The 19,138-nt window shown below is 44.9% G+C and overlaps 1 protein-coding gene across 11 annotated transcripts in view; it reads left to right on the forward strand.

Moving 5' to 3' along the window:
* LOC126997534 (uncharacterized N-acetyltransferase DDB_G0290199-like) overlaps positions 1-19,138 on the forward strand; it is a 94,293-nt gene that overhangs the window by 17,567 nt on the left and 57,588 nt on the right. For 9 of the 11 annotated variants that reach the window (XR_007752177.1, XR_007752176.1, XR_007752172.1 and 6 more), the window contains exon 2: positions 5,860-5,987. Coding sequence is in view for 5 of the 11 variants with exons in the window: in XM_050858686.1 (XP_050714643.1) it covers positions 5,860-5,987 (128 nt within the window). In the remaining 6 variants the exon portion in view is untranslated. The remainder of the gene's footprint in view (positions 1-5,859; positions 5,988-19,138) is intronic. The other 2 variants (XR_007752180.1, XR_007752174.1) reach the window with 1 other exon arrangement.

Consider the following 19,138-nt stretch of genomic DNA (forward strand, 5'->3'; position numbering starts at 1 on the left):
TCTTTCCCTCTCTTTCCTGCCTCCCCAACCCCTTCAGTACCTCCTTCCTCTCCCCTCTCTTCCCTGCCTCCCCAACCCCTTCAGTACCTCCTTCCTTTCCCCTCTCTTCTCTGCCTCCCCAACCACCGTCAGTACCTCCTTCCTTTCTCTCTCTTCCCTGCCTCCCCAACCCCCGTCAGTACCTCCCTCCTTTCTCTCTCTTCCCTCCTTCCTTTCTCTCTCTTTCCTGCCTCACCAACCCCCTGCAGTACCTCCTTCCTTTCTCTCTCTTTCCTGCCTCACCAACCCCCGTCAGTACCTCCCTCCTTTCTCTTCCCTGCCTCCCCAACCCTTTCAGTACCTTCTTCCTCTCCCCTCTCCTCCCTGCCTCCATCTTTCTCTCCTCTTCTTTCCGTCTCTCATTTTCCGGGCAAGACCACAGCACCACCCGGCGAGTCATTTCCTCCTCTCCCATCCCTCACACATCTCTCTCTCTCGCCCCTGACACTGATCTTTCATAAATCGTGGTCTATCCTTTGCCCGCGCAGCTATCCCCAAGTGCTTCGTTCTCATTTTCTTCTTCCACTGCTTGAGTTTCGCTTGGCGTTCTCTCTCTCTCTCTCTCTCTCTCTCTCTCTCTCTCTCTCTCTCTCTCTCTCTCTCTCTCTCTCTCTCTCTCTCTCTCTCTCTCTCTCTCTCTCTCTCTCTCTCTCTCTCTCTCTCTCTCTCTCTCTCTCTCTCTCTCTCTCTCTCTCTCTTTTTCAATTGTTTTCTTTATATTATTTTTTCTCAGTTTTTGTTTTATTCTCGATTTTCGTTTTGTTTATTTTCCATTAGTGTTTTTTGGGGGGTTGTTTGTATGTCTGTTTATATGTCTGCTTGTTTTTGTTTCTTTCTGTGTGTCTCTGTTTTTGTCTGTCTGTGTCTGTGTGTCTGTCTCTGTCTGTCTATATCTATCTGTTTCTCTTTTCTTTTCTTTTCATTTCTTCTTCTCTTTTCTTCTTCTCTTTTCTTCTTCTCTTTTTCTTCTCTTTTCTCTTCTCTCTTCTCTTCTTTCTTCTCTTCTTTCTTCTCTTCTTTCTTTTCTTCTGTCTCCTCTTCTCTCTCTCTCTCTCTCTCTCTCTCTCTCTCTCTCTCTCTCTCTCTCTCTCTCTCTCTCTCTCTCTCTCTCTCTCTCTCTCTCTCTCTCTTTCATTCAAGCGTACCCCTTCTATTTAAATTAATTGCCTTCTTCTTATTAACGGAAAGAGAATAACGTGCAATCATTCCATTATTATCTCTCTCTCTCCTCTTCTCACCCTTCCTCCTCCTCCTCCTCCTCTTCTTCTTCCTCCTCCTTCTCTTTCATCTGGTCTTCGTTCTTGCCCTCTACCTTCTCCTGTCCATCATCACCCTCCTCCTCATTTGTGCTTTTTTTCTCCTTTTTCTTCTTTTCTTCTTTCCTCTTCTTTCTCTTCCTCCTCCTTCATCTCTTGTCTTCGTTCTTGCTCTTGTTTTTTTTTCCATTCTTCATTACCCTCATCATTCATCTGTGCTTTTCTTCTCGTTTTTTCTTATTTTTTCGTCATTTTTTTCTTCGTCACCCTCTTCATGTGTATTTTTTTTCTTCTTTTCTTCATTTTGTTTTTTCTTCCTCCATTCTTCGTTCCCCTCATCATCATCTCTGTGTTTTCTCCTTTTCCTCTTTTCCTCATTTTCTTATTGTTTTCACAGTCTTCATCACCTCCATCATCCTCTGTGTGTTTTCTCCTTTTCCTCTTTTCCTCGTTTACTTTCTCTTTTCACATTCTTCATCACCTCCATCATCCTCTGTGCGTTTTCTCCTTTTTTTCTTCATTTTCCTTTTCTTCTCCCAGTCATCCTCATTTGTATTCTTTCTCCTTTTTCTTATTTCTTCATTTTTTCTACACCTTTACTCGTTTCAAGAACAAAACAAGTCACTGAAAACACAAGAAACACACTCATATAGAGATAAACACAAGTTATAGTTATATTTTTCATCTAGTATTAAGTAAGGTAAGGTAAGGTAGGGTATAGTAAGGTAAGGTAAGGTAAGGTTAGGTAAGGTAAGGTTAGGTATAGTTAGGTTAGGTAAGTTAAGGTAAGGTAAAGTAAGGTAAGGTAAGGTTGGGTATAGTAAGGTTAGATATAGTAAGTTTAGGTAAGGTTAGGTAAGGTAAGGTAAGATTAGTTTAGGTAAGGTAAGGTTAGGTAAGGTTAGGTAGGGTTAAGTAAGGTTAAGTTAGGTATAGCAAGGTTAGGTAAAGTAAGGTAAGGTTAGGTATTGTAAGGTTAGGTAAGGTAAGGTAAGGTAAGGTAAGGTAAGGTAAAATAAGGTGGGGTTGGGGTAAGGTAATGTAAGGTAAAGTAAGGTAAGGTTAGGTATGGTAAGGTTAGGTAAGGTAAGGTCAAGTACAGTAAGGCTAGGTAAGGTAAGGTAAAACAAGTTAAGGTCGGATAAGGTAAGGAAAATGACAAAAACATCGTCACTCACGCACCCAACACTGTTAATCATACTGTCATCCTCCTCGACAACACTACTCTGTCGACCCTCCCTCTCTCTCTTGCTTTCTCGACCCTGTAAGCTAACCCGACCTGTCATCACTTTGTCTTCTTGTCTTCGTGGGTAATCAGTCTCCTTTCTCCTCGGTAATCCTGCCCCCTCCTCCTCCTCGTCCTCCTCCTCCTCCTCTGTGGTGCTTTGGTACTGACACATGAGACACCTGAGACTCCACACCTGAGTCCATTTCCTGAAGAGACCAGATGCGTGACCCTTGTTTGGTCTCTCTCTCTCTCTCTCTCTTTCTCTTTCTCTTTCTCTCTCTCTCTCTCTCTCTCTCTCTCTCTCTCTCTCTCTCTCTCTCTCTCTCTCTCTCTCTCTCTCTCTCTCTCTCTCTCTCTCTCTCTCACTCTCTCTCTCTCACTCTCTCTCACTCTCTCTCTCTCTCTCTCTCTCTCTCTCTCTCTCTCTCTCTCTCTCTCTCTCTCTCTCTCTCTCTCTCTCTCTCTCTCTCTCTCTCTCTCTCTCTCTCTCTCTCTCTCTCTCTCTCTCTCTCTCTCTCTCTCTCTCTCTCTCTCTCTCTCTCTCTCTCTCTCTCTCTCTCGTCTTCCTGTTTTCCTATTTATCGTTCAGTGTTAGTATCTTTTCTTCTTTTGCTTTAACTCATGTGAAGAACTAGTTATCTCTACTTAATTTGTTCTTTCTTGTGTGAAAAATTACTATCTTGTTCTTAATTCGCTTTCTCTCGTGTGAAAAACTAGTTATATTTTGCTTGATTTGCCTTATCTCGTGTGAAAAAAACATTATCTCTTCTAATTTGCCTTCTCTCGTATGAAAAACTGATTATCTTGTCCTTATCTTTCTTTTCCTTATGTGAAATAATCATTATCTTGTCTTTCATTTGCTTTCTCTCGTCTGAAAAACTAGTTATCTTTTCCTTAATACGTTTAACATCGCATGAAAATCTCGTTATCTTGTCTTTCAATTCCTTTACCTCGTGCGGAAAAAAGATAAAAACCCAAAAAAGTCGTGTCAACATTAAAGTAAAAACCGAGGACTGTCACCGATTGAGATTCCGCAGCCTCGACTCCTCGCTTCCCGTCTCCATGCAGGCCATTTGCTCCTCAGGGAAGGCAACGAGGCGGCATCCGTTCCCTCAAGCACTCGATGACGGCCTTGAGTGTGTGTGTGTGAAGTCAATCCCTCTCCGCCACCACCGCCACTGACTCCCCCTTACTCCCCCTTTCGTTCACGCACTGATCTACCGCCACATTAACTTCCCCTTTTCACTAAGTTCCATTGCGGCCCCACTCGTCGTTAACCCTTCCCTCATCCACTCAGTCACCCGGTTTTTCTTTGGTAAGTTCCCGTCGTCTCGTGCTTTGCTGGTCTCACGTCCTTCGTCTTCTTCTTCGTCCTCCTCCTCCTCCTCCTCCTCCTCCTGTTTCATCCGTTTCATATCCTTCTCGTCCGCTGGTGATTGCTGTGTTTTTTTTTCTGTTTCTGCTCTCTCTTCCTCCTCCTCCTCCTCCTTCTCATCTTTCTGTTCCTCGTCATCTGCTTCTTGTTTCTAGTCTTCTTCCTTCTGTTTCCATCTTCTTCCTCCTCTTCTTTTTCATTCTATTCTACTTCCATCTCTATATCCTCTTCTGCTTTCTCTATCTCATGTTCTTACCCGTCCATTTCTCACTAGGTTTTTGACTATATTCTCTTTCTTGTCCTCGTCCTCTTTTTTTATTTTATTCCTTCTCCTCCTCATCTTTCCAAGCCCGAAATTGACCTCTCTTTTGGCTACTCTTTACTTCTTACTTTTGTGGGAGCGGCAAGTAGCGGGCTTTTTTTCTTGTTTACTCTTTTTGTTGCCCTTGAACCGCATCCTTTAATGTTAAAAAAAAAGCCCACATCTTCCCCTCTTGCTGTACACTTCTTCTCTTGGCCCGTCAGTTCACTACACATTCACCACCCTTATCAGTCGTCCTGTGGTTCTTTCCTTTACTGTCCTTTTCCTCTCACTATCAACGCCTCTTGCTTTTCCCTTCTACGTCCGTTCTCACCACCTCTCTTCCGCTCACCGTCTCACATCTCTTCCATCGTGACGTTTCCCTTCCTTGCCTTCTCCCTCCCTCCGCTTCCATCACACACACATCGATGTTGTTGTTGTTGTTGTTGCACGTTACCTATGTCTTACCTGTGCCCGGTGCCTCTGCCTTCACCTGTTCAATCCACCAAGTGCCTTTCTCCTATAATTCCTTCCCCTTCTGTCTCTCTCCGGCATATGGCCATAAATGTTGCGCCGATTAAACGAAACTTTCCAACTTTTTTTTTCCACCAAGGGCCCAGGTACGGTTAAATCAGCATCCCACTCCACCTCTTCCTCCTCCTACATGCTTTCTCTTACCTGACAGGAGAATTTTCTATCTTTGGGTGTCTGTCTGTCTGTACGTATGTATGTATGTGTGTGTGTGTGTGTGTGTGTGTGTGTGTGTGTGTGTGTGTGTGTGTGTGTGTGTGTGTGTGTGTGTGTGTTTCTCAGGTCTGATGTTATTACTTCCTCACCTTTCTTCTCCTTTCATTCGGCTCCTTTACTTGCCTTTCTTACCTTGCTATACACATCAGACGACCTTCATTAAATTCCTTATATTGACTTTGGCTCCATACTTCCCCTAAATTCCTCTCTTCTTGGCTTCTCTTAGTTGTCTTCCTCTCCATCATTTTTTTTTCCTTCACGACCTTCTTTCATTCTGCTTCTCTTCTTCCTTCCTTCCTTTCCCTCTTAATTTTCTTTCTTCCTTTACATTCTTTTCCCTTCTTGAATGTTTTTGGTTGTTTTCCTCCTCTCTATCATTTTTTTCCTTCCCTTCCTTTCCTTCCCACTCCTTTTCTTCCTTCCCCTCTTGATTTTCCTACTTTAACTCCTCCTCCTCCTCCTCCTCCTCCTCCTCTTCCTCCTCCTCCTCCTCCTCCTCCTCCGACGTCTCTTCTTCCTCTTTCTTGCGCCTAACGAAAATGAGTTGAAATTTATGGTCTTATTTCAAGGCGTGTGTCTTGCGAGGCCGACGACCTGACCAAGCGATGAAGTAAAGTGTGTGTGTGTGTGTGTGTGTGTGTGTGTGTGTGTGTGTGTGTGTGTGTGCGTGTGCGTGTGCGTGAGGGTATGCATGAGGATTTATTTGTACGTATTGTTTGTGTTTTTTTTCTCTTTATCGTTTTCTAGATCAGTGAAGAAATGCAGGAAGCTTATTTTAGCATTGAATAAACGTTTGTGCTCTCTGTATTAACATCACTTATTTATCATAAACTTATATTATTTATGAAGCTGATTTTTATATACTAATACCAATACTCTTACCTTTATTTGCCTTACCTGTTCCTTTTTCCAGGTGTTAGCGGCTCGCAGCAACAGCATCAACAACAACAACAACAACAACAACAACAACAACAACAACAACAACAACAACAACAACAACAACAACAACAACAGAAAGACGCATCAACGAAAGTCACGTACGTAAGTGTTTCAATCCCTCTTCGAAAACTTCAATAATTCTCCACCGTCTAACTTGGCTTCGCAGGAACAACAAAAACAAAATCTCTATGTTTATCTTGTCTCTTTCCTCACTGCCATCCACTGCGCAAGATTAAGCGGCAACAAACTGCGCAAAAAAGTGGCCCCAAAGTGGTGTTGTCTGTGATCCGTCAAGTGCTTCCGTAAACACAAAAGTAAGGCCATTAGTTGGGGATAAAGGGTGTTCACATGCATTCACGGGACAGCGAGAGGCGAGGGTGGGCGGAGGGCGTGTTTATGCTAAGGGAAGGTCAGCACTGGGCCACGAGACATCCTTTCTGTTAGTAGTCCTGGGCAAGATCTTGATGCTAGGTGAGTCTGTTGTTGTCTGTTATTTCCTCGTGTTGCTCTCTCGTCTCTGTCAGTCTAGCGGTGATTAAGAGAGAGAGGGAAAGCCCGCAGTAGGCCACCAGACAATCCTTCTGTTAGTAGTGCTCGGCAAGATCATGGTGCTAGGTGATTCTGTTATCCCCTCGTGTTGCTATCTCGCCTGTCATTCTAGCCGTCATTAGGAGAGCGCCAGTGTTACCTACGTGGCTGCCGGGGTGTGTTTATGCTGGCGTGAGTGGGTCGGTTGGTGTGCAGAGAAAGTTGTTTTTGCCGTGTTCAGTGGGAGAAAAGCAGGGAAGGAAGGCAAGGCGGTGCAGTGGGTATGTTTATCAGTGCGTCAGTTCAAGTAAATCCTTAATCCGTGTTGTTGTTGATTCTGCCGCCGTATCGCATGACTGAACTTTTGCTGGATACATAAGGCAAAAAGGAGAGGAAAGGGTAGGAAATGGGAGAGGAAACAAGGAAAAAAGGAGAGGGGTAAAAATGGAAAGAGTAGGGAAGGGGAAGGGAAAGGAGGAAAGAGGAGGATGAGAGGGAAGGGGAGGGTAAGGAAAGAGGAGAAGAGGGGAGAGTGAAACAAGGGAAGAGGAGATGAGGAGAAAACAAGGAAAAAATAGGGAAGGAGAGAAGAAGAGAAGAGGGGAGAAGGGGAGAGGAGGAGGGGAGGGAGAGCAAGGAAAGAGTAGGGAGAGAACGGGAGGGAGAAAAAGGAAAGAGGAAAGAGGGGAGGAGGGGAAAAGAGGGGGGAGGGAAAAGGAGAACAAGGACAGAGGGAGGAGAGGAGGGGAGGAGAGGAGGGGAGGAGAGAAGAATCACACACCAAAAAATCTCTCAACATCAAAGTAGTTCACCCAGAGCCATCTAGCGGCATCCTCCACCACTACAGCCTTTTATCTCCCGGCTCAAGGTTGGGTTAATAAAATAAGAAGCACAAGAAAAACACCTGAATCTCTTTTATGTACTCGCTCCTCGCCTCGCTCGGTCCTGTTTACGTACTGCTTCACTCTCCGGGTCTTCCTTCCTCTCCTTGCTCTCGTTCTTCTGCAGTCCCCCCTTGCCATTCTCTCTCGTGCTGCCATCTACTGGAGCTTCCGCGAACTGGCCCTTCAGCAGACTAATATTAGATGCCTCTTACGTTTGATCTTCCTTTTTCCACTTCAATGTTAGGATATTCGCCCTGAGGTTCTTTTTTTCTGATAAACAAAGCGGATTCTTCATTATCTCAGGCTGTGTGTACCGTAGGCAATATTTATTATGGAGAGATATCCTTCCACAACAATGGCGTATCAACAAAGAACGGTTTCCAGTTACGAATTCAGGTTTTTCTTTTTAAAGGTTGCCTCCTCTATGCTAATCTTGGTCTTTTGTATTCCCCTAGTAAAGTGTAGTTTTTTTTATGAATGGACTTTGGCGGCTATTCACTCACACTCTCCTCTTCAGACACTAGCGTTTATTCTCGCACTCACTCACGCACTCTCACTCCTACTCTCCCTCTCTCCTCCCTCCCTCATTGACTGTTTTATGATGAAAAGATTCTACCCCCTACTCACTCAGACTCTCCTATTCCCATTCTAAAGTTTATTCACTCACTCACTCACTCACTCACTCACTCACTCACTCACTCTCCCTCTCCCCTCCCTCCCTCATAACACACTAGAGAATTAATTGCACTCACTCCGCTCCAGAACACTCTTCATATCCGTCCAGAAGATTGCAATAAAACCGTTCAGCTTTTTCAGTCTCTTTGTAATTGTTCCTTCCTTCCTTCCTTCCTTCCTTCCTTCCGGTGTGTTCGGTTCGGTTCGCTTTTTTCCTTTTCACCTCTTCACCTTTTATTGTTATGGTTATTATGAGTCTTCTTTTTTTTCTTGCTCTTGTTCTTGTTTTTGTTCGTGCTCTTGTTCTCTTTGGTTTCGTTTTTGTTCTTCTTGTTCTTCTTCTTCTCATTCTCGTTCTTCCTTTTCTTCCTCTCGTTCTTGTTCTTGTTCTTTCTCTTTTTCTTTTTCATCTTATTTATCTTCTTCTTCTTTTTTCTTGTTCTTCTTGTTCTTGTTCTTGTTCTTGTTCTTGTTCTTCTTCTTCTTCTTCTTCTAGTGGGAAACAAAAAAAATCTGCCTTACAATGAGTTCGTCGAGTGGCCGACAGAAAACTTCCCTCCTCTTTGTAATGGAGAATATATCGCATTACTTATCGGCGGGTTTTGCGAGACTTCCCTTGATGAGACAAATTCGTGCGTGGGCCATTTTCCCGAAGCAACGAAGGTAAAAAGAAAAAGGAAAAGTCAGTCAGGTGTCCGTGCGAGGGATGGAGGTGTAAACTGTGACCTTCGTACATTAAAATTGATCCAGAAATCCCTACCCCTCCTTCACATTCGCTAAAAAGTAACATAGACTCAACTGTAACCTCCTTCCATTCAACCAATCCGATCTCATAGCCATGGAAGAGTGGGGTCAAGGGGAGAGGAAAGGGATGAGAAAACAAGGAAACAGGGGAGGAGGGGAAGGGAAGAGCAAGGAACGACGGGAAGGAGGGGAAGGGAGAGCAAGGAAAGAATAAGGAAGAGGAGAATGAAACAAGGTAAGAAGAGAGGAAAATAGGGGAAAAGAATAAAAAACGAGAGGAAAGGAAGGAGACAATGGAGAGAGAAGAAAAGTGGAGAAGAAGACAACAAAAGGAAAGAGGAGAGGAAGGGAAGGGGAGAATATTGAAAGCGAAGAGGAGGAAAGGGAAGAAGGATAGAAGGGGGATAAGGGGAGGGGAGGGGGTTCTAGACTAGTATAATGCACGGTGCCTATAGTACAACTTCACATTTTGTTATCTATACTCTGGAAACTGGAAAATCTGCTCAAGTTCCAAATGTCAGAAATCGTAGAAGGAAAACTTGCCGTGATGCCGACTTGTTTGTCACACCCACTCTTTCATCTCGCGACTGAATACATGAATCGCTTCCTTTACGCAACGCAAGACTCAGAGAGGAAGAGTGCTAAAATGCGACAGAAAAGACCGGCAAACAAGGTTTTATTCATGGGAGTAAACAGAATCTTCCACGCAGAACTGAGGAGGAGGAAAGAGTCGAGTTGATAAGGTGGACTATAGTAATATTGGACAGGAGGAAAGAAGGTGGGAAGGAGAAAGATTGATGGAATGGAGAGGAAGACGAAAACAATAACAACAACAACCTCGCATTAAACGGAATCGTCACACAGAACTGAGGATGAAGAAAACGTTAATAAGGCAGACTATTGAAACATCGGGCACGTGTCACTTGGGTACAGAACATTCAAGGTACAAACCACTACCGGCAAAAGAGCAACAACCGCTCCTTAAAATGAATCTTCCACTCAACATCGAGGAGAAGGAAAACATTGATCAAGTGGACCCTCGTAGCATCGAACTCGTATCACTTGGGTACATATCATTCAGTACACAACAAACCATTAACAGCAAAACCACCACCACCATCACAATAACAACAACTACCGCGCCCGCTCAAAGGAGTATAAAGGCGCACAAGACACATGTAAAAGACCAAGAAAAATGTTCCAAGCCGGAGTAAAGAAGTGCGCGTGGCGGGCCTCAGGTGTTGAATGCATTAATGTTAAATGTTGGAGTTACAAAAAGTGCACGAGAGATTTAAACGGAAAGGGGGACGAGGAGGGGGGCGCTACAGGATGGCGGGTAGGAGGGTGGCGCCAGAGGGAGTGAGGGAGGGAAGGGTTGAGAGGGAGCGACGCCAGGCTCACGGAAGGCAGGAGGCTGAAGCGAGTCCCGAAGATCCGATGCGACGCTTGACAAAGAATAAAATGTTTAGGAATATTTGGCAACTTTCTGCATGATTTTCTCGATATCCAAGCGACCCGATGCACGCTGCGTCGCCCTGGGGAGAGAGGGGAAGGCAGGAGGATCGGGCTATCAGGCAGGGAGGGCATGAATGCAAAACAGGGACAGCCGTAAAGGAAGCTCACGTTATCAGGAAAACATGGAGAGCTTATACGCGTCTCCCTTCGCTTGTATAGCCTTGGGGGAGCGCTGGATCTCGACTCCTGGAAAACAAAGGAAAGGCAACGCAATGGGCAGTAGTAAGGACGGAATTTGAGATATTAAAGAAGACTGCTAGACTCGGGAGGGCAAGAGGAGACATCAGTGAGGTGTGTGTTTCAATGTGTGTGTGTGTGTGTGTGTGTGTGTGTGTGTGTGTGTGCGCGCGTCATGGTGTTCTTGCAGCTGAAAACACTCGGTTGGAGACTCTTAAATTCGATACTGATTAACTTTATACAGGCGATGATCACATAATCGCTTCACGTACATATGATTTCCATGGATAACAAAATAAAACTACCTTGCTTCATTATCAATATCACGTCAACTATTCAGAAAAAAACACGTTACCGAGATGACAAGACAGAGCGAGGAAGTTCTGGCCACACCACGAAATGCATTAACAAAAAAAAACAATCCCCTTAAACCAGTGTCTAAGGTGGGTCTTACTCTAATTGCATGGATATCGTAATTGGCTGCTCTTTCGGCCACCTCTTCGGATTCTTTACAGGAGAAGCGAGTAGCGGACTTTTTTTATTGTTGTTTCCTTTTTTTGTGCCCTTGTGCTGTCTCCTTTGCTGTAAAAAAAAATCTACAGTGTATGAGCCACGCGTTCAACTCCGCAGCGGGCAACCTCGACGCTGTGTTCCCGCCGGCGAGAAGCGAGTGCGAAAAGTGGCTCTCAGTGGCCGCAGACTTTCCTATAAGAAGCCACTGGAACGGAGGAGTCTTGGAGCGCGTATTGTTTTCTGGTTTTGTGGCTGAAATGGCGCGCTGCAGCTGAGGGCATGTATGAGGATGGGAGAACGCACACACAAACACTCATACACACATACACACGCACGCACATTGAGAGAGAGAGAGAGAGAGAGATCTTCCTTCGCATGTTTCTCGCTTTCCTTTTTGAGATATCCCTTCCAGCGTCTCTCACGTGATCCGACAAGAAAACTTCGGCTGCCTCGCAAAAATCCAAGAGGCATGTAGTTTTGTCTCTCTCTCTCTCTCTCTCTCTCTCTCTCTCTCTCTCTCTCTCTCTCTCTCTCTCTCTCTCTCTCTCTCTCTCTCTCTCTCTCTCTCTCTCTCTCTCTCTCTCTCTCTCTCTCTCTCTCTCTCTCTCTCTCTCTCTCTCTCTCTTCTCCATTACACTTCCCTTTTTAATCATTCCTACACACTGTTTACAATCTCCTCTCTCCTCTCCATGTAATTTTCTTCCTCTCTTCCCTTCTTCCTTCCTCCCTCTTTCACTTTCCGTTATAACCCTTTCCTTCCTTCCTTCCTTCCTTCCTTCCTTCCTTCCTTCCAGATCCTATTATGACCTCCCTCACCTGCCTCTTTATTCACTCCTCGCCCTCCTCCTCACCTTCCTAAACCGTTTACCTTCTTATCGCAGCCTCCTCCGCCCACTCTCCATCTTCTGCCTCTAATCCTTCCCCTGGTTTTTTTTCTCTTCCTTGACCTTTTCCTCCTCTCACGCCTTTCCCCTTTTGTGCAGAAGTCGTTTTCGTGCTTGTAATCTGTGCCGGGGATGAGCACACTTAGAAAGGCTTGGATCTAAGGGCATCAGAAGGGAGGCTTGTATCTATTTCACCTTCCTGGCTGGTGGTTTAGTTTGCCATGCGGTGGAGGTGATGTGGAAGAGAAGATGTGGTGTTAAGGGTGTGTGTGAGGGTGGTGAGGGCGGAGACACACAGATACAATAACGAGGTTCTATTCCCTTCTTCTTTCCCTCTTCTTTCTCTCTTCTTTATGCGTCCTTTTCATCTACGTTTCCAGTTTTCTCTTCTCCCCGGTCCACTTCCTTCCCTTTTATCCCTCTACTCTTTAACTCTCGTGCAAAAGTCGTTCTCTTGCTTGCAGTTCGTGCCGGGAACGATCACAGTCAGGAAAGCTTTAGGACTAACAAACGCGGACGTAGGCACACGCATTTAAACGGAGTGTGTTAGCCAGTACTTTGGGAGACTAGTTTCTCGTCTCGGGTGTCGCGCTCAATCACGCCCTCGGATTTGTTTTGTTTTGGCGTGACGGAGCATCGCCGCGGCAACCGACACTCGAGGCACCCGCTCATTGTTCCCTTGAGATTAGCGGCGTTATCCTCCTCCCCCTTCCTCCTCCTCCTCCTCTCTCCATGCGAAGCCGGGCAAGCGTGGAAGGGATGCTGTATAATATGTGTTGAAGAGTACATGCCACCCCCTTATCCATGCACCTATGTATCTTCTTCCTTCCTCCTCTTCCTCCTCCTCCTCCTTCTCCTTCTCTTCCTTCTTCCGTGCAACGCTGGGCAAAGGAGGAAGGGATACTGTATTGAGTGCGTGCGTGAGTACCTGCCACCCTTCTGTGCAACATCTTGACCTGTGTGTATCTTCTCCCTTTCTCCTCCTCCTCGTTCTCGTCCTCCTCTTCATCCGCTCAATCTGACTCGTGTTAATGAGATTACTGCCAACAGTCTCGCCTGACACGCGGAAGGGCCATTTGCATCAGCTTCATTAACGTGTTCTAAGTGATCGTCTGCCCCTCGCGGCCTGGTGTTCCAACCCTCCGTCACACACTCTCGCTCCCTCTCCGTCCATCCGTCCCTCGCCTCACCCTACATCTTATAAGGGCCCATGAATCATCACTTCTCTTCCTCTGTCTCTCTCGCTCGCTCCCTCTCCGTCCATCCGTCCCTCGCCTCACCCTACGTCTTCTAAGGTCCCTAGAATCATACTTCCTCTCTTTTCTTGCCCCTTATTCTGGTTATCTTGCCTTTCTCACTGCTTTCCACACATGCAGACACACAAGTAAATGAAAACAATCGTCTCCTCGTCCCTGCGCTGGTAAAACTTGAGGAGAAATAAATAAATGAAAATCGTTATGAAGTCCAAATCATCATTACTGTCTTGTCATTCCCTTTATTCTAATTTTCTTGCCTTCCTCACTGCTTTCCACACATACACACATATATAATTAAGAATAAATAGTTTCCTCCTCGTCCCTGCGCGCGTGAAACTTGCGGAGAAATAAATAAATAAGATAAATGGGAGATATAAAATGAAATTCCTTCCGGTGCCTATGAGGGAGTCCAACTTTAACCCCACGTCTTGGCAAGGAAGGAGGCGCTTTAAAGTTAGCCTACGAGGAGCACAGATTCCCTTCCCTGCCGCCCCCTTCTTGCCTTCCTTTTCCTTACCCTTCCTTGCTCTGCCCTTCCATGACCCATACCTCTGCCCTCTCCCCGTACCTTCCCCTATCTTGCCTTACCTTGCCCTTCCATAACCCTGTATCTCTGCCTTGTTCCCCCCTGCCTTCCCTTACCTTACCCTTCTTTCCCTGCCCTTCCATGACCCCATACCTCTGCCCTCTCCCCCACTGCCTTCCCCTACCTTACCTTACCCTTCCATAACCCTGTATATCTGCCTTGTTCCCCCCTGCCTTCCTTAACCTTACCCCCCTTTCCCTGACCTTCCATGACCCTGTACCTCTGCCTTCCCTTCCCTTCCCTTACCTTACCTTACCCTGCTCTTCCCTTACCTGACCCTGCCTTGCCCTGCCCTTACCTTACCCTGCCCTGCCTTGCCCTGCCCTCACCTTCCCTTCCCTTACCCTACCTTGTCCTACCGTTTCCTAACCTTACCCTGCCTTACCCTGTCCCCCCTTACCTTCCCTTACCATACCCCGCCTTGCCCTGCCCCGCCATGACCCTTGACCTCTGCCCTCTGGTGGTGGGAAGCCGCGGGATTACATTTTCATTAGGTTTGAAGTCTTTATGCATCCTCGGGGAAAACGAATCTGTGTTGCGTTTATTCAAGAATCGTATCCGTGAAGATTATTACAAGGAGTTAGTTTCAGGAGTCTTATGATTTAATAAAGCCGATAATATTGATGGTTTTTTTTTTAATTCTATACATTTTTTTTAGGTTTGTAGTGTTTATGAATCCTTTTTGTGGTTTCAAATATCATATCCGTGAAGATTACAAGGAGTTAGTTTCAGGAGTCATATGATTTAATAAAGCCGTTAATATTAATGTTTTTTTTTTTACTTATGTTTTCTTTAAGTTCTGTTGAGTTTATGAATCCTTAGGGAAAGCGTATCAGTTGTATCTATTCAGGTATAATGTCCGCTGTTGATATATTAAGGGGTTTTCTGTATTTTAAATGGCCAAATATTTCCCCTCTTTCTGAGGGAGATATTCTAAGGAGTTTTCTCTTTTATAAATGGCCAAATATATCCTGTTTACAAAAAAGAAAAAAATCGTTGTTGATATATTAAGGGGTTTTCTCTTACTTAAATGGCCAAATGTTTCCCCTCTGTCTGCGGGAGATATTTTAAGGAGTTCTCTGTTTTATAAATGCCAAATATATCCTGCTTACAAAAAAAAAATAATCGCTTGGAATAAGTTTTACTCTCGCTCGTCCTCATGACAAATAAAGTGCGGGGCGAGTCCGTGTTGGCTGAGGGAATTCTTTTACGTTGCCCGCTCCCAATTAGCGCCCCAAGCGATCCGAAGGCAAACAAGGACGTGAAAACCGGCAGAACAAACACGCGCGGGTCAGCGGGAGCGACGGCAACGCTCCGGCCCGCGACAACCTACGGAAGGATGCGTGAGAAGGAACTCTACGGTCACCACACGCACACATTCACATACACACCCATGCCGCACTCCCACAAACGCACACGCACACGCACATACACATAAATAAATAGACAGATAGAGAGTTACATAAATACATACATACATACATACATACATAGACATAGAAAATTTGACAGATAGATACATAGACAGAGATTGACAGATTGACAGAGATAAAGATAAACAGATTGGTAGATAAAAGGATAGACAAACAGATAGATAAATAGATTGATAGATAGATAAATAGATAGATAAATAGATAGATAGATAGGCAGATAGAAGTTATATAGTCCAGAAAAGTGTATCGAAAGAAATTACAGTCTATAGCAATCACTCATGGCCCAGAATTTTATCCTAATCGGTAATTAACAAAAGTGTCAAGTGTCCACAGAATTATTTAGCGTTGGGGTGAAAGACCTGAACACACACACACACACACACACACACACACACACACACACACACACACACACACACACACACACACACACACACACACACACACACACACACACATACTCCCTCCCCCTCCCCCTACCCCTTCCCCTTCCCCACTCAGTTTATGAAGTCTGGCAAAATAGTGTAGTCCTACGGAGGGCGGTCGGTTCCCGTCGCCCGGCAGCGTTCAGAGCGGAAGTTCACAACAACATAATGAGTACACGGTATCAAGACGCTTCTTTTGTGTCCCGCGCCTCTGAGGATTTTTAGGGACGGTAGATTATGGGATATTAGTAAACTTGGCAACTCCCTTCTTTGAACATGGGCGCCGGTAGTTTCCGGATAACAGGCTTAAGAGTGATGAAAAAAGAACATCTCCCTTCTTTAGTCTTCCGTTAACCCGGTAGCAGCGACGGGCCAAATTTGTGGCTTTACCGTGTAGCAGCGACTGGCCAAATTTGTGCCATGATATAAACCCCAAAAATAGATGATGCATAAACTGATCACAAATGCTTAGATATATATTATGAAATGGTTTGTGTGAGTGTTGATTTTTTTTCTCATTTTTCTCGCTTAGAGGGACCTTTAAGAAACATGATCCCCGCAGCTACTGGGTTAATGGTTGCGTAGGACTAAAGGAGAACAGCAGGCAGCACTTCGATGATCAGAACACACGCAGCATCAATGGGTTACAAAGAAGACGTTAGCCAAACACAAGACAGAGCTGCATTTCGGGTTCCAGGAAAGGTTAGACAGCCGGACAGGTGTTTAACTTCTCGGGGGATAAAAGAAAAGGAAAGGTGGACGGACAGGCGCGCGAGGGACGACGGGAGGAATATATTTTACCTCTACCAGGGAAGTATTTATTACCTGTGTGTAGAGGAGAGACGGGGCGTGCAACGAGGAGGAGGAGGAGGAGGAGGAGGAGAAGGAGGAGGAAGAGAAGAAATCTGCCAGAAGGGAAGAAAGAGGAGAAGAAAACAAGCAAAAGGGAGGAAGGAAGTGAAGGAAAGGACATGAGGAGGAGGAGGAGGAGGAAACATGACAGAAGGGAAGATGGAGTAGGAGAAAACAACAACATGGAGGAAGGAAGTGGAGGAAGGGACATGAGGAGGAGGAGGAGGAGGAGGAACCATGACAGAAGGTAAGAAGGAGAGGAAAACAACAAGATGGAGAAAGGAACAAGAGGAAGGAAAGAAGCAGAAAACAAGCAAACAGGAGGAAGGAAGTGGAGGAAGGGAGCAAGAAAAACATAATAGAGTGGAAAGGGGAAGTGGCATCGACCATTTGAGAAAGAGCGGAGAGAGCGTGGCGTGTTGGCGGAGCGAGGTGCCGGCAGCTGCACAAACAGGCCCCAAGAGACCCGCACCAGCCGACGGACACAGACTCTTAGACGCTCGCTGGTCAGGGCTTCAAAGAATTCTCCGGGGGTGTAGCGGCCGTTCTGAAATAGTCTGGCTGACATTTTTATCTTTGAATGTCAGACGGGGAACTGACTGACCTCTCCACTGTTCTCAAGGTTTTAAAGAGTGGCTGTAGCGGCTGTTCTGAAAGTGTTGGACTGATATCTCTATCTTTGAATGGGAGATGAGGAACTGACTGACCTCTCCACTGTTCTCAAGATTTCAAAGAGTGGCTGTAGCGGTTATTCTGAAAGTGCTTGACTGACATTAAGATTTAAGAATGAGAGATGAGGACCTGATTGACCTCGCCACTGTTATGAAGGTTTTAAAAAGTGGCTGTACTGTACCGGGTGTTCTGAAATTCACACTCTGCCATTTTTTATTTAGTATAAGAAACGAAGAATTAAATGACCACGCCATCGTTGCAAATGTTTTAAAAGTGGCTGTAGCGGCCGCTCTGTGATTGCTTGACTGGTATATTTATCTTAGAATGAGAGACTCGGAACTGATGGACCACGCCACTCTGCTGAAGGTTTCGAAAATGCAATTCTACGTCAGTTTTCACTTCGTCAATGCGGAAAACTGAATTTAGCAAACGTCAAAACCTTACTCGAGGGAAGGCTGTCACTACCAAACATAGGGAAAGGAGCAGAACTAATTTGTCTAACTGAAAAGCCCAGAGAATCTTCAGCCTACACACTCATCTTGCAAAAGGATGCCACGAACCCAACGTTGAAACACCCTGCGATCAGATCTTAGCAATGCCCTTTTTAATGAACTGTCGCTAGGACACATCCATCCTTGTGAGACATTTTATCAATAGACACACGCTTCCTACCTCACTATAGGAAGGGTCGCAATCTCACATTATCCCGCTGTGTTAGTCTGGTGAACCTACTGAAGCGTCCGTCGAGAGAGGTGAAAGTTTCCGACACTCCTAGCGGCTCCTGGTGATACTTCAAAGACTAATTAATAGGATCAGATCGCTCGTCTATTAAGAAAAACTAATCTAAATGTGAAAAACTGTACTACATTATTTTTTTTCATTTCCAAGACGTGAACACATTATTAACTTTTCGATTGGAAAGGCGTTTTTTTTTTTTCGTTTATGTATCAGGTGTCTGTTTGTTCTTCCGTTTGTTTGTCTGTCTGTCTCTGTCTCTCTGTCTGTCTTTGTTTCTGTGTGTGTGTCAGCTGTCTGTCTGTCTTTCCGTTTGCTTGTCTGTCTATCTCTCTCTGTCTCTCTGTCTTTGTTTCTGTGAGTGTGCCAGATGTCTGTTTTTCTTTCCCTCTCTTTTTCTGTCTATCTCTGTCTGTCTTTGTTTATGTGTGTGTGTCAGCTGTCTGTTTGTCTTTCCCTTTCTTTGTCTGTCTGTCTTTGTTTATGTCTATCTCTGTCTGTCTGTCTGTCTTTGTTTCCGTGTGTGTGTGTCAGGTGTTTGTCTGTCTATCTCTGTCTGTCTCTGTCTTTGTTTATGTGTGTGTCAGCTGTTTGTCTGTCTTTCCCTTTCTCCGTCTATCTCTGTCTGTCTGTGCTTGTTTGTGTGTGTCAGCTGTCTGTTTATCTTTCCCTTTCTCCGTCTATCTCTGTCTGTCTGTGTTTGTTTGTGTGTGTCAGCTGTCTGTTTATCTTTCCCTTTCTCTGTCTATCTCTGTCTGTCTGTGTTTGTTTGTGTGTGTCAGCTGTCTGTTTATCTTTCCCTTTCTCTGTCTGTCCATCTGTCTGTCTCTGTTTCTGTCCGCGTATACGAGAGCATAAGAGCAACGTATCACAACGCGGAACGTCGCATAACGACCAGAAGCAAGAAAAAAAAACGGAGATAATTCAATTCCAGAAAGACGGAAAGGTAAAAGCTACACCAGGTAATTAGATTTATCCATTTGCCTAGGAGGACCAGACGCAGACTCACGGGTGTTGCATTAAAATTCTGTGTCCCTTTTCTCTTCTCCTTTTATTTTTTCCTTTTCTCGCAGGTTTTCTATTTTTTCTTCATTTTCATTCGTTCATTCAATCATTCAATCATTCATCTCATTTCCTTTTGTTTTTCTTTTTCTTGCAATCCTTTTTCTCGTTTTTTTTTCGTTCATTCATTCGTTCATTCGTCTCTTTTTCTTTATTTTTTCTTTCCCTACGTTCCTTCTTTCTTTTTTTCATTCATTCATTCATCTTTTTACTTCTATTTTTCCTTCTCTTATATTCCTTCCTTCCTTTCTTTCTTCATGCAATCATCCATCTCTTTTCCTTCTATTTTTCCTTCTCTTACATTCCTCCTTT

Source organism: Eriocheir sinensis, chromosome 12 (genome assembly GCF_024679095.1).
Source record: "Eriocheir sinensis breed Jianghai 21 chromosome 12, ASM2467909v1, whole genome shotgun sequence".
Classification (NCBI taxonomy): domain Eukaryota; kingdom Metazoa; phylum Arthropoda; class Malacostraca; order Decapoda; family Varunidae; genus Eriocheir; species Eriocheir sinensis.